At 31.3% G+C, this 14,284-nt stretch overlaps 3 protein-coding genes across 3 annotated transcripts; 1 reads left to right on the forward strand and 2 right to left on the reverse strand.

The window, feature by feature from the left end:
- Positions 1-1,796: 1,796 nt before the first annotated feature.
- On the reverse strand, positions 1,797-3,328 carry LOC124827772 (B3 domain-containing transcription factor VRN1-like). Its single transcript, XM_088097274.1, has 4 exons — positions 3,239-3,328; positions 2,581-2,983; positions 2,250-2,389; positions 1,797-2,146 (listed from the first exon to the last, which is right to left on the reverse strand). The coding sequence occupies exons 1-4, from the start codon at positions 3,320-3,322 to the stop codon at positions 1,913-1,915; spliced, it is 861 nt and encodes a 286-aa protein (XP_087953400.1). The 5' UTR covers positions 3,323-3,328; the 3' UTR covers positions 1,797-1,912.
- Positions 3,329-6,692: 3,364 nt separating this feature from the next.
- LOC124827783 (Polynucleotidyl transferase, ribonuclease H-like superfamily protein) lies at positions 6,693-10,139 on the forward strand. The gene is made up of 8 exons (XM_047300911.2): positions 6,693-6,932; positions 7,003-7,074; positions 7,219-7,342; positions 7,427-7,514; positions 7,924-8,061; positions 8,144-8,231; positions 8,327-8,447; positions 9,755-10,139. Exons 1-8 carry the CDS (start codon positions 6,851-6,853, stop codon positions 9,936-9,938), a joined length of 897 nt encoding a protein of 298 aa, XP_047156867.1. The 5' UTR covers positions 6,693-6,850; the 3' UTR covers positions 9,939-10,139.
- A 910-nt stretch (positions 10,140-11,049) lies between these two features.
- LOC124827784 (uncharacterized) lies at positions 11,050-12,824 on the reverse strand. The gene is made up of 2 exons (XM_047300912.2): positions 12,537-12,824; positions 11,050-11,508 (listed from the first exon to the last, which is right to left on the reverse strand). The coding sequence occupies exons 1-2, from the start codon at positions 12,631-12,633 to the stop codon at positions 11,222-11,224; spliced, it is 384 nt and encodes a 127-aa protein (XP_047156868.1). The 5' UTR covers positions 12,634-12,824; the 3' UTR covers positions 11,050-11,221.
- Between the last annotated feature and the right edge of the window lie 1,460 nt (positions 12,825-14,284).

A 14,284-nucleotide genomic window follows, 5' to 3' on the forward strand; every position in this document is an offset into this window, starting at 1 on the left:
TAAAACCACGGAAAGTGGGAAAATGGTGCATAAATGAAATGCAGTTTGGCATCTTAATAGTTGCACGAAGTGTGATAAAAGGAAAAGGACAAGGATGGAAACATAAAGATACTACGAGGATAAGACAGATACTAATACGCATGTATAGGTAGAAAATACAATACACTTGACATGTCCCATGATTCATACAGGAGAGCAATGCTAAAAATAATCTAAAATACACGTGTAAAAACAAAATTATTAAGAGGTGATACAAATTTAACAAAATAAAAAATAAACGTAAACTTGATTAATTTTACTCCGATGATATATATATAACGAACACAAATTTTTAAGTATTTACAGAACTAATAATCATAAAAATTTAAAGGTTGTATTAGACAAACACCCTTTGGACAAAACAATAAAAATATCTAAAATACTTGCGTAAAAAAATAAAAGCATTAAAAAAGAGAAAAAAGAAAAGCATTAAAAAAAAAGAACATGAGCATGTTTTTTGTTTCGGTAAGGTTTTGATGTTTCCCGCTAAAACACTCTTGGTTGCACTGAAGATTGGATGGACATTGAAGACTGGACGGTTCCTGATGACTGGATGATCCTTTGGTAGGGTAGACAGATTCGTGGGCGGCCATAAGGGTGTCTCTCCATGCTCTAGGTTGAAGACCGATCGGGCGTCGCTCCACGGACTTCAGGTGGACGTCCTTCTCCTCCTTCTTCATGGCGGGCGGACACCTGTCAAAGACACTCCGACGCTCAAGTTAGTAATGTAACCAAGCGGTAAGTAATGCATGTATATATTGCATTCTGGTATGAAAAGACCTTTATTTATACTGGTTGTAATGAAATTTTATTTTTCGTGGGCCTGGCCTGATGACAGTCCAATCATACCTTAATTCTTCGTTAAGGGCTTTAATGAGTCGTTTATCATTAGCAGTCTGATCATGGGCAGTCAGCCAGAATGATTGGCTTGATGGTTGGCCCGGTCGGTTGGCTAAACTAGTTGGACGGACACCGCACTCGGACAGTCGACTCAGAGGAGACCATACCGTACATCAAAACCGTACAGTACATTTTTGATATTTTATTTTCACATTTATAACTCATTAAATGAATTACTTTATCTATATAACTTAAAGTTTGCCTAAAATCTATTGATTTAGTTTATTAGTTTAATCAAAATATGTGTTCACTGTAAACATTAATAGCTATTACTATCTTCTGAAAAATAAAATGAAAAATTGATTGACCATTTTGTTCAAAAACAATAAGCGTAGTATCGCAACTTACAAGAGTTATTTTTCTGTTTTGAAGCAAGGCTATATTAATATAGTCGATTGCTTTTAATATTATTTGCAGAAGACACAGAATTAATGAATGGTTCTATTTTGCAGACACTTACAGCGAGTTATTTATCTATTTTGAAGAAGCTGTATTAATATAATTGATTGTTTTTAATATAATTCGCAGAATACACAGAATTAATATAATCGATCTATTTTGCAGAATACACAGAATTAATATAATCGATCTATTTTGCAGGATACACATGACTATGCTTATCAGTATAAACAAACTGATACTGAAACATATGCTTGTATCAGAGCAAGGATTGGAAGAAACTTTCTCTGGTATCATTTTTGTATGAAAACACATCTTCATTCATGGGCCACTCAGTTTGGGGAAGAACATGATCTTTTATATCACTGAATACTTGCAGTAGGGTACATGGAAGGGCTTATTTATGTAATTCGAGTACTTAAACAAAATAAGAAATTCAGATATTAATCAAGTAAGAGAATCACTTAACATAAAATTTTCATTCAAATTTCTCAGAAGCATTGCATGATTAACCTGAAATGACAGAAATTCAGAAATTAAAAGAGTTACAAGAACATAAAGTAAATGGACATAGCTAGCTTTTGACAACATGAACTCGAAGCATCGGAATTGCAGGATCAATCAACTCAAAGATACAAACGTCATCCACTTCCAAATTACTCTCTTTTGCAAACTTAGACCAACCAGAAGAGAAAACATCATATTTTTCACGACAACAGATTAACTTCACCCACCACTCCCTATTCTCCATCTGCAACATCACATCCTTCTGGCCACTCATACAATTCAAAAACTTGGGCACGTGTTTCTGCATAAAGAAACAATATTACACAGTTAGAAAGAAACTCACTACAGAACCTATAATAAACTCATTAAAACAATGACCAACATTCGTATCAAAACTTATATACCGTAGCATTCTCTTCCAACTTAGCCTTCACTATCAAAGATGTGAAGTAAGGATATTTTGATTTAAAATTCTTGGTTATTTTCTGAGCTTTTAGTGACCTTGGCTTATTCAGACATTTTCCACTTAGAGTAGACCTCACCCCTGTGAATTGCACAAGTAGAATTCGTCATTTTGAAATTTTAGACCCCTATTGAATTTAACAATGTTAACTAACTGTATATTTTCATACATGTTATGTGCAGTAGATATATTTTCATGAATAACATACAGTTTGGTTGTTGCTTGATTATTTTTTGAACATTTGTCCCTTGATGAGAAGGACCACCCTTATCTGCATACACTTGTTGCTGCACATTGGCGTCTCTTTCCACATTCTGGGTTTTTTCCACAAGGTTGAGAAGAGACCATTGATGGCATTGGTCTGGCCTCTTGCTCCATCTGAGTTACATTCATGGTATTAACTGATTCCTTACCAGAAGAAAAATAATCTAATTCTACAGCACTTGGATCAAGTATGGTTACATCAATTTGGGATGTTCCTTTGAATTTGAACATCACAAAATATCCATAACTCAAGGAATAATTTTCAACAAACTCTTTCCAACCCTTATCTAGCCAAACCTCACCATTTTCTTGTGTCCAATATACTACCCATTCCTTTGAATCTGGAGGCCTAAGAGACACTGGATTTGGCAGAAAACTCCCATGTTTCCTTGTAAACTTACTAGGTACTTTCTGCAAAGAACCAAGCATTAGTATCCTAAACAAGGGTTCATGTTTCTATCATAAATATACAAGCAATTTTTCGAATTTTTCTTCTGTTCTAATAAATCTTATAATGCATGTTATGCAGGTGTAATCTATTCCAAATTAAGCAAAAAGAAAAAACAAATATGAAACATCTGATGCAGATACATACATCTCATGCAAGCACACCTAAATTACTTTGCTTAGAAAGGACAAGTATACTAAAATATGAATAACACTTACTATCCTTTCAATATTAGTTTCAAGAATAATCTTGAAAAAATGGATTGGAAGAGTTGCACTTATCTGACCAAGATGAGAAGCCATGAGAGGAATCTGAAGTTGGGAATTATATATATATATATATATATATATATATATATATATATATATATATATATATATATATATATATATATATAAAAGTAATGTTTTGCACTGCTATACTCAACCGGGCAGCATGCGAATCGGGCAGCTTGCTTTCCAATCCAATGACGTGTGTGCAATTCTGCAATTCTAAAAACTCATCAGGCTCAGCATGCGTTCCAGTGAATTTGAAATCTGAAATCTTCATTTATGGTAAATGCTTGCACCTACTCTTGTAAGTCAAAGTAGGCGTGCTCTAGCTGTCTCATTGTCTATGTAAAGCTTTTAAACGATGGTTGAAACATATAAAAAAAGACCATGATATTTTTTTTACAATGTATCACTGTTTCAAACGGACCAATCACACACTAATTTATAAAAAGTAAAAAAAAAATTATTAAAAAGATATTTTCCATAAAAAAAACATTAAATTTGATATTCTATTATTGAAAACGATACTACTGTTAATTTATAGAATACAAAAAAAATATTGTAGTAGGATACTTTCAGTTTATTATCTATATATATCATCTTTTGAAGTTAAAATCTTTTAAAAAATTTTTGAGTTATGTAAGTGACTGCTTATGTGAAATTTTGATTTAATTACCTTTTTTTTTGTAATTTAATTTTTTTAAATAAATAGAGTTTTTAGTTGTTTGATTAGAGAAAATATGATATTTTAAATTTAATTTCTCCGTCATGCCAATTGCACTGTCATGCCAATTGCACTGTCTTGCACAATAAACACTTCATATGCAACACTTAATAACTTCATATGCAACACTTAATAATGTTAGTTCAAATACTTACCTCTCATAACTTTTTCGGGTACACAATTGTTTACTTTATATTAGAATAAAATTGAAAATAATGTTTAAGCCTATAATTTTTATTTTAGATTATCACAGGTGAGAATTTCCTTCCTGTGGGTGCAGCTAAGTGCCAATAATATTTACAGCTTATTTTGAGACTATATATTATGTTAAACAAAAAGACCTTCAATGTTTGATGTTTCTAGTATTTTATTTTATATCAATTAGAGATTTAACCTAAATGACACTGGGATATATCAATATTAAACCCTCATATAAATCTTTAAAATAATCCAAATTTATAAAAGAAAAAAAAATACTAAATCAATAAGTTTGTTTACATTTATTTAGACTATCAATGTAAAAAAAATCACATATACTACATCCATTTAGACTATAAATATTATATTACATAGATTGGATTATAAATTATAATGAACCTCAAAATTGTTTTTCTATTTCAAAGTCCAATAGGAAGATCTGGTTATATTTTCTTCTTTACATGTAAGAAGAAGTAGTTGAGTAGAACATGTTATATAACAGCTAAAAAAATATGAGTAAGTCTATTAATTTTTATATATCTACAAATTAATATAACAATTTAATTTGATTATAAATATTCTGTTATCTTAATCAAATAATTTCCAAAGAAAAAAACTTGTTGTTAGACTTATCTAATTCAAAATCAATTTCAGCAAGTGAACTAAATATGTTTAGTATCAATAAAATAATCTAGAAATTTATGAAAATAATTCAATATTTAAATTTAAATTAGATTCAATGAAATCGTGTTTGTAATGGTTTTAATCAATACTATTGATCTACTATTGGTTGTAATTGAGTTTTAAGAGATGTGTTGAGATTAGATTTCATTCATCTTATTCATCTTCTTCTTAAGTTGCACTACTATTGATATTTTGGAGATAAGACGGTTTTAACAGTATCAAGAAAATACGACCAACTGTTTACAATAATAAAATAGTAAATACTAATCACAAAATAGAGGAAATAAACATGGCAAATCTTATTGCATGTCAGAAACATGATTTACATTTTCATATTTAACTATTATTATCTAAAACATCTTGTGAAAAATGTTAGGATTATAACCTTATAGGATTTTGGACAGAGCCTAGAACCATCCTGCCGGAATTATATTGAGGATCAGACTCAAAGTTAGAAGATGCATCCAAGGGCCAGTAAATATCAAGATCTCTCTGAGACTTGAAAAACCTGATTCTCGAACCATATATCAAGAAATCAACCTAGAATAAAAGATGACACTAAAAACAAGTAAAGACTAAATAGGTGCATATGCAAAAACATTAGAAAACAGTCTTGATACACAATTATAAAAACAATTTAGGTTTACAAACTTATAAAAAATCTTGATAGACAATTATAATCTTGATAGAAAATTATATCATTAAAGGGACAGTGTTTCTAACCTGATTTGGGTCTTGAGACGCTCCAACAGCGGTGGACTCCAGTCCCTTCGGCCTTAGCCTTCCAGCTCTTCGTCTTCCTGTGTCTTTTTTTATTGAAGGAAGTATATGATGGTGCTACAGTAAGGATTTTGAAAAGAGTTGGGAATTGATCCAATTTTGGCGCCTTAGTACTGATATGTGGTTTAAATATAATTCTTCTTGTTTTTTTTGTTTTTTTAATAAAATAATGTCATCTTAAAGTAATGTTTTTCTGTTAACTTAATACTTAAAAATAAAAAATAACATATAGGCCAAAATTAATATATATTATTTTATTTTTTTTCTTATCATACATATTATTTTATTTATGGTATTTTCCGTAAGAATTAAATTTATATATATTAAAAAGATTTTTTTTTCTTTGTAACTATAAAAACTTGAAAATTTATATTTATATTAAAAAGTTGGTTTGAGTTATGTAATTTTTTTATACTTAAAAATTATTACCTCTACAATTAATATATATGTATTTTAAGTATATTAAAATGGTATTATTTGTAGATGTATAACAGAAGGAAAAGTCATTAAATAATAAATAAATAAAAAACTTGCAAAAGGTATTACTTTCAATAAGTTTTTACCAATAAAAATATTAAAGTGAATGTATAGAAAATTATTTTACTCCCAAATTACTTACTTCGAATATGTTTAGTATAGACCTATTAATTTTTTAATGATTTTTATTTTCTAAATGTTCTAACGAAACAGATTCTGTTGCATGTCGAGTAATGGATATACATTATCATCTCTAGTTCAAACTGAAATGTAAGATTAATGCAGATCGGACCAAAGGTCATAACTAGTTGGTCTAATTTAAATTAGATGTCACCGACATAAACCGAATATCTATTCATGTATTTTAAAAAAGTTAATAATTTTTCATGTTTAAAAAAAAATTATCTAACCTAACCATGATACTTTTGTACATATTTTTAACCTGTGAATTTTTAATTAAGGAACTTTTCTGACATTATAAACTTCTTTTTTTGTTCCACGTGATGAGAAGCAAGTCCTATGGTATGTGACAAAAAATTCACAACTCTAAATTTCTCATGCGTTGCTAAAAAAATTCAGGATGCCCTAATTCCGGGTTGTGGCGGGAAACAAAAACAAAGTTGCCTTGACAATACACCGTTTCACAGCAAAAATATATTTTTCGCTCTTTTCGCTTCACTACAGAGAAATAAAGAATGGGATCCAAAATTCTTCCGCAATGGGCATCCAAACCCTGCGCCATGGGAATCGACGAAGCTGGAAGAGGCCCTGTTTTAGGTTTGCATTCCCTTTTTCCAATTTTTCATTTTCTCGTTTCACTTTTAACATATTTTGGAAATCATTTCAGGACCTATGGTTTACGGTTGCTTGTACTGTGCTCAGTCCTATTTGAAAACCCTAGCCACATTGAGTTTTGCAGGTACGATACAATGACAAATTATTATTATCTGTTCTCAATATCGTATATTATTGGTAGGATTTTTACAAAATGTGTTACTATTTTCACTTAGTAGTTTAATCGATTGAAATTGGAGGTCTCACCCTTGCAATTTTGTTGGTGAAGATTCTAAGACACTAAAGGAAGAGAAGAGGGAAGAATTGTTTGAAACTTTAAAGACTAATGATTCTATTGGATGGGCTGTTGATGTCATTGATCCCCGGGAACTCTCTGCTAAAATGCTTAAGAAGTAAACTGATCAAGCTTATTCATTCCGGTTTTCACTGGGTTTTCTGTTTACTGGCTAGACTTTTTGTTGTTGTGTTTTTGACAGGAATAAGATAAACTTGAATGAGATTTCACATGACTCTGCCATGGGCCTCATTGATAGGGTGCTAAAAATGGGAGTGCTTCTAACCGAGGTCAAAACCTTGCCCAATTTATATGATAAGTTGATTTATCTATTGCTCAAATGATTTGAGGTTCAATAAGGCTGGTGCCCATGCCACTTCTTTTGTGTGTTTTTGGATGGCCGTTTCTCCCTACCACGAGGCCATTTTTCAGTTCAAATAACTAACGAGCTACAATGTTGATATATTGAGAAAGATGTTAGTTATGTTCAACTGGATGTTCTTTCAAACAAGCTCTTATTCATGAATTTCACTTTCAATGAACACTGGTTGTTTAGTTTCTTTTCTTCGGAACATGTAGTGGAATTGTGTACCGAAAGAGAGTCTGTTAAAACTTGTTATCGTTAAGTGTATAGGGGTGATATTAAGAAAATGGTAATTCAATTACTGATGTGAGAAACACATAATTTGTTCCTTTCAGGTGTATATAGACACAGTTGGAGATGCAGGGAAATATGAAATGAAGCTGTCTAGAAATTTTCCATCCATCAAATTTGTGGTTGCAAAGAAGGCTGACAGCCTTTACCCCGTTGTCAGTGGTGCAAGTATAGTTGCAAAGGTACTGATCTCCTTTATAAAAATTCCTTGGGTGAAGTCTCACAGCCCCATAGCTTAATTACAACTTTAATCCAATCTTTCAGGTTACAAGGGACCGTGCTTTAAGAGAATGGGTACTTGATGAGACTGCTGAGAACATGCAGAGGGACTTTGGTTCTGGATATCCTGGAGGTGAGAATGCTGTGATTCTATCAAATGTCGCAGTATCTATCATTCCGATTAACATTGTACTTACAATAAATCTGGTTATGTTTTCATTTGTATAGACCCTCAAACCAAAGCTTGGCTGGAGGATCACAAACATCGTATCTTTGGATTTCCAACATTGGTTCGATTTAGTTGGGGAACCTGCAACTCTTATTTTAAAGACGTTGCACAAGTGTTATGGTAAACTTGCTTTCTTAAGCCTTGGGGAAGTCTTTAACTTTATAGAACAAGATTCCGTAGCTTCTTCTGCTTAATATATGTTAATGCATTCTTCATATCATTTTTTAACATGAATTATGGGGTTTTAGGTATAGAGGAAGGAAATGGTGATAAAAGACACTAAATACTTTTTAAATTGTTACTACTTTGGTATGGTGTGATATATATATATATATTACAAGGTGATATGCTCGCCAAACTTAAGGAAATGGTCAAATTAATCATTTGGTCACTATAAGTGACACTCAACAATTAGATCCTACATTAAAAAAAGTTAGTTTTAGCCTCTTACTGTCATTGACCCCTATTTTTACTATGTTTCTGATGTTTTAGTCCCAGAAAAACTTTAGTCATTATACGCCCTCCAAGGAATAAGGTTTTTCATAAAGAGGTTGATTCTTAATGAGATCTGCTAAAATCCAATTATTAGTTTAACCCTTAAAGCACCGACCCTTACTATATACTGATCCTAACTAATCCTAACTAAACAGGAAACAAATGATTGGATAAGGAAATATCGTAACCAATTTTAAGAGATGATTAGGAATGAGGAAACTAGTTCTAAAGGATATTCTAAGATACGATAAGAGTTTTTCATATATTGTTGACACTTTCCATTTGTGTTCCTGAACTAGGGTCTACTTGACTACCCTGGATCATTCGGGAACAATGCTAACATACTGCTAGGTGCTGTTTGTAACAACCATAGGCAACCTAAGTCCTGTGTTTGGTTCAACTTACAAACTAAAACCTGTTCTCACTATTATTTCCTTTAAATTTCTTTGGTATCTTCCAAAGAATACTATTTTTGTGTTTTAAAGGTTTCAAGGTTTACTTGCTACAATTATTAGCAATCTTGTAAAAACCTAAGGTGTTAGGTGTGGTATAATATTTTTTAACACAAACTCCTCACCTGAGCTTTGAGCCTGAAGCATAAAAAATGAACAGGACCTTTGACCTTTTGCTTTAATTTAATTATGAAGTGGGTAGGAAGACTCTGAACTCCTGGCCATTTGTAAATCTCTGTTGAAACACAATCCCTTGGCTTCCCTCTTTGAAATTGATAGCTTAATCCTTTGAAAATTATAATTTATTGCCGCCCATCATGATCATATCCATGATTTGATGAAATTTGAATCACCTGCACGGTCACACACCCTGGATATAGGCGAAAACATCTTTCCACTTTCTCTGTTTTAATGTTCCAAGATTCATGCAAGAGTTATTTATGATTATCACTCTTCATGAGCACTTGTTATTGTTTACAGGGACTCTGACAATCTGGATGAAGATGGCGGAGGTGGAAAAAATAGTAATGGCAAGCGGCAATTGAAATTAAGCAATGTGGGTTTCACCTCATCCAAGAGGGGAAGTGAAGAAATAGAATCTAGTGGTAAAGGACGCTGTAGGTTTTTTCAGGCTCGTAAACTTGAGCACCTTACTAATTTCTAAGAGCGATGCTTTAATATTGTCCCCCCTTTGCGTTGTTCCAGTAATTTTTAGCCATGTTAACATTCCAATTTCATCTTTGGGTAACATTTTCTGTATATAGACTTTCTTAGATGATACTTCACTCTAACAAGGCCTGCCTTGGGTATTGTATATTAAATTAGTATATCTATTGGATTAAAATTTAAACCGTGGTATTAAACATCTATTTCTATTAATGACTCAATGTTTTCTACCAAGCTCACCAGGCAAATACCTGGGGATACTATTTCTCCCCAACAGGCTTACATGCTTCAATTCCTGGTCCTTTAGTTTAAAATCTAGAGTTTCTTCAAGGAATTGGTAGTAGTGATTTTGATTGAATACACCATCTGTTTGGATGATTGTTTCCAAAATCACTTGTGTTCCCCTTGTGCAAAACAAGATGGCAAACAATAAATTTTGTTTAGTTTGAAATGCTTGCATTCAACTTGCAAACTCTATTTCTTTTGAACATTTTCAATAAATTCTTTGCATGGGTTCTTAATAATATAAGCAAGATTTTAATGTGAAGTTTACAAATAATATTTTTGATGGAAGAAAATTGTCTATTACACAGAACTTTGTTCAATTTTATAAAATGAATTCATATTTCTGAAATTGACATTAGCCTATATATATATATATAAGAAACTCTTGTAAACAACTTTCATATTAGATTCCAGAAAATGATAATATACTTTTAATGTGCTAGGAGCAAAGCAAAACTTTGTTTTCAGTTTTGTTCATGCAGCCTTATGTTTAAAATCAACCCACTTGTTCTCTGGGTTTGTCTTTTGTTTCACTCTAATAAAAGAATATAGTCAGGATAGAAAATTTGACATTTGAAAGAGAATTCGTATTTAGCCATGTGTCATTCTTTCAAGTGGAGGGACATCAAAAGGAAGGTTAATATTTTGTACAATTTACCTATACTATTTATGAAGTCTAGACTTGCAATTTCCGGTAGGCATATAATTCAGTCAACCCTGCCCTTTCCGTCCACATTGAACGTGCAAATAGTTCCTTTTGGTACAGATTCTCAAAAGTTCACGGTCTTTATAAGTGCCTTGTTTGATATTTTGAGTGTTGAATATATTTGGTGCAATCTGAATAAAGTTTTATTCATAAGAAACAGATACACGTAACATAAATTGTCACAAATTCAAACTAAAGAAAATACATCGCTAGATCACCAAATACTATATTCCTTCAAAGAACCTGTAACAGTTGTTACAGAATATACAATGAACCATTTTTTTCGCTTTCTATATCAACAGAAATGACAGTATGAGAGGATAGATCAGGACTATCATAAGCATATTGGAAAATCTGATTTTGTTAAGGTTGCAGCTTGCAGCACCATGACGAGTCTGATGTTGGTTATTTTTGTTTGCTGCACCTGCTGCATAAACAGGTATAACTGCTGCACCTCCTCCTCGTGTGTCAGATGATCCTGAATTTCCATTTCCGTGATTGCCACCATGACCACCACCTCCTTCTATCTTACTTCCATCTATTACCTTATCTTCCAACTTTCTCTTCTGCATAATTTCTACGTAAAAAAAAGTATCACCACATGCTCAAGAAAGAAACTAACAAGGTCATAAATTCTGCCCAAATGAGAATTGCAGCAGAAAATGACGTGGTCTGTTACTAAAAACACTTGTGCACACATTCCATTGGTAAATGTTGGTGCTATATAATGACTAAATTTTACATATTTTAGTTATCCAAAGTGAGTCCTTGATGTGGTGTTGGATACCCCCAAAAGACCACTAATATTTTTCAAAAGCATATTTTTCTTTTCTAACCGACCTGTACAAAAATTTATATGCCTTGTCTTGCAATGGAATTTCAGCAAAAGGTTGTTATAGCATCTGAGATTTCTAATTGTGGGAGACAAGGAACATCGAAAAGGTAACAGTCCATGCACAGAAAGAAAAGAAGATAGTATATTAAGGTAAGAAGGACAGTAATAGAATCAAACTAATACTATACTAAACCATCTGAAATTCTTGATACAGAATAGGAATTGTTTAGCACTGGAAAGGGTCAATCCTTACTCAGTAGTTCTACAATTAGAAAACTCAGCTTGATTACCCTGTAATAATAATTCTATTAAACAATAAGCTTATGCCTGTGAACCTCATAAATTATTATTAAGCTCCTTTCCACAATCTTGATATGATATTTTCCTGTCTTTGTTACTTATAGTACGTTTACTGTGAGATGAACACCACAGCTATTAGCTGGCATACACAGAGCAGGTACCCACAAATGGAATAAAGGGCTAGAGCTATAACTATAAGCAACAGTATATGAATTCATATCTGTTTCTGTAGTGAAGAAAAATTATAAAAAAAGAAAGCACTAAAATACAATAATTGAAGTGTTGTTTTTACTATTTTTCAATTAAATCAAAGTTTTCACTTCGATCATCGTATACTCTTTTAATGTAAATTTTATCGAACTAAAACATCAGCTTTGATTGGAAATCAGTAAAAAACATAAAATGCTGCTTTGATTAGAACTTTAAGACATGTTTTAGTTACTAAAAAGAGATAGAAATTAGAAGACTACCTGAAGAAAAGGTGCTGCGAAGAGGATATGCAGAAGAAGTAATAGCAATGAAGCAGATGAAGATGAAAAGAGAAAATGCTAAGACTTTGAAACCCATTTGTAGGTATAGGACTCTAGCTAGTAATCTAGCTCAAGATGACTCCTTTTTATATGAAAATGAAAATTTGTTGGCGCATCTTCTCACTTTCTGGGTCAGAGGGATTACGCAGAAGGAGATGGTTGCAGGTTAATGAATGAATGAATTTCAGAATTAAGAATAATATATAAAAGGAAGTTTGGCCTTATCTTTTGAAGAAAGTGGTTTCACTGTGAACCTTTTAATTAATATAAGAAAGTAAAGTATAGTGGGTGGTCCAAAATCTAAATATTAAATCGCGAATCTCTCCCAATCACACTCTCATCTCAACACTCAACACTGATTACAATCTTCAACCACCATCGTTACGTGTCCCACACAAGCTCATATCATGTTCAAATGGGTTAAAACCCATTGTATCCATCACAATTTTCATGATTTAAAAAAAATTATAAATTTTGACATGGATTGAAATTGAGTCCAATTAATTAAAAATTCAATTTATTTGGATTAAATTCATAATAAGTCAAATTAACTTACCAATTTATCTATAAATTTTAAGTTATATTAAAAAATAAAACTTTAAACTTAAACCTTCTTCAAATATTATAAATGGATAAAAAATAATAATAATTTAATGTAAGATTTGTTTTATATTGCTTTTGGATTTTATTAAAAATTTAACATATTGGATTATATTTTATTTTTTCTATTCGGGATTGTATATGAAATTTATATTATTTTGAATAATATTTTGATTGAATTTTATTTACATTTTAATTAGAAAAAAAATTGTTATTTTTTAGACTAAAGAAAAAAATATTATAATTGAGTAAGTTAATAAGTCAATTTATTTAATCCATCAATTTATGATGGATAAATCAAATTTGAATTTTTTAATTTTGTTAATAAGTAAATCATATTAGCTCACTAAGTGATTAATCCGCAATAAACTAGATCAAACTATATCAAATGACTAGTTTTCATATACTACTCATAACCACATTACTTCTATCCTTCACAATGCACTTCTGAAATTCAAATTATTATTATTATTTTCATTTTAAACCATGTTGCATTTCCATTTATCAATACATAAGACATTTGCTTGACAAAAAAAGTATATATCGCTAGGATTCACACTCATTTGATGAAAAGATAATAAACAATGTAACTCGTTTGACAGGTTGAATTATTAGAGAAGAGATAATCTAAATTTTATAAAGTTGAATAAAATAATGTTATGATGAAGTTCACAGAAGAAATTATATAACTCCAAATCCAATTGATAATTTATTCCACGTTTTCACGTGAAATGTGCACGTTAAGCTGAGTTGCTTTTAGCTGTAATAGTATGAAATCTCACGCGATGTCGCATTCATGTTAGACATAAGAATTCAATGAAGAACAATAAGAAACATAAGAGACAAAACATTGAATACAGATCGATGTTGAAAATCAATCAGACTGTCATTACCACTTATTTTCAACACCTTTTTGTTTGTTTCAATAACATCATCGTCAATTATAACTCTATTTAGTCCTATTACATAGGATTTAAGAATTTTCTTCTCAATGATACATTTATAAAAATTTTAAAAACTGTCATATAATTAAGGAACGTTTTCATATAAGAATTGTTTCGCTCCTACGGTAAACTCGCATAAAAGTG

The sequence above is a fragment of the Vigna umbellata genome, chromosome 8 (assembly GCF_029865625.1).
Source record: "Vigna umbellata cultivar VRB3 chromosome 8, Vumbellata_1.0, whole genome shotgun sequence".
Taxonomy (NCBI): Eukaryota; Viridiplantae; Streptophyta; class Magnoliopsida; order Fabales; family Fabaceae; genus Vigna; species Vigna umbellata.

Bases quoted from the DNA above. Each gene is read 5' to 3' on its own strand.
- LOC124827772 (XM_088097274.1), bottom strand. From the start codon at position 3,322: ATGGCTTCTCATCTTGGTCAGATAAGTGCAACTCTTCCAATCCATTTT. The intron at 2,984-3,238 runs GTAAGTGTTATT...GGTTCTTTGCAG, and splicing joins AAACTAATATTGAAAGGATA to AAAGTACCTAGTAAGTTTAC. The intron at 2,390-2,580 runs GATAAGGGTGGT...TGCAATTCACAG, and splicing joins TGCAGCAACAAGTGTATGCA to GGGTGAGGTCTACTCTAAGT.
- LOC124827783 (XM_047300911.2), top strand. From the start codon at position 6,851: ATGGGATCCAAAATTCTTCCGCAATGGGCATCCAAACCCTGCGCCATG. The intron at 7,343-7,426 runs GTAAACTGATCA...TGTTTTTGACAG, and splicing joins TCTGCTAAAATGCTTAAGAA to GAATAAGATAAACTTGAATG. The intron at 8,232-8,326 runs GTGAGAATGCTG...TCATTTGTATAG, and splicing joins TGGTTCTGGATATCCTGGAG to ACCCTCAAACCAAAGCTTGG.
- LOC124827784 (XM_047300912.2), bottom strand. From the start codon at position 12,633: ATGGGTTTCAAAGTCTTAGCATTTTCTCTTTTCATCTTCATCTGCTTC. The intron at 11,509-12,536 runs GTAGTCTTCTAA...TTTTTTACGTAG, and splicing joins TCGCAGCACCTTTTCTTCAG to AAATTATGCAGAAGAGAAAG.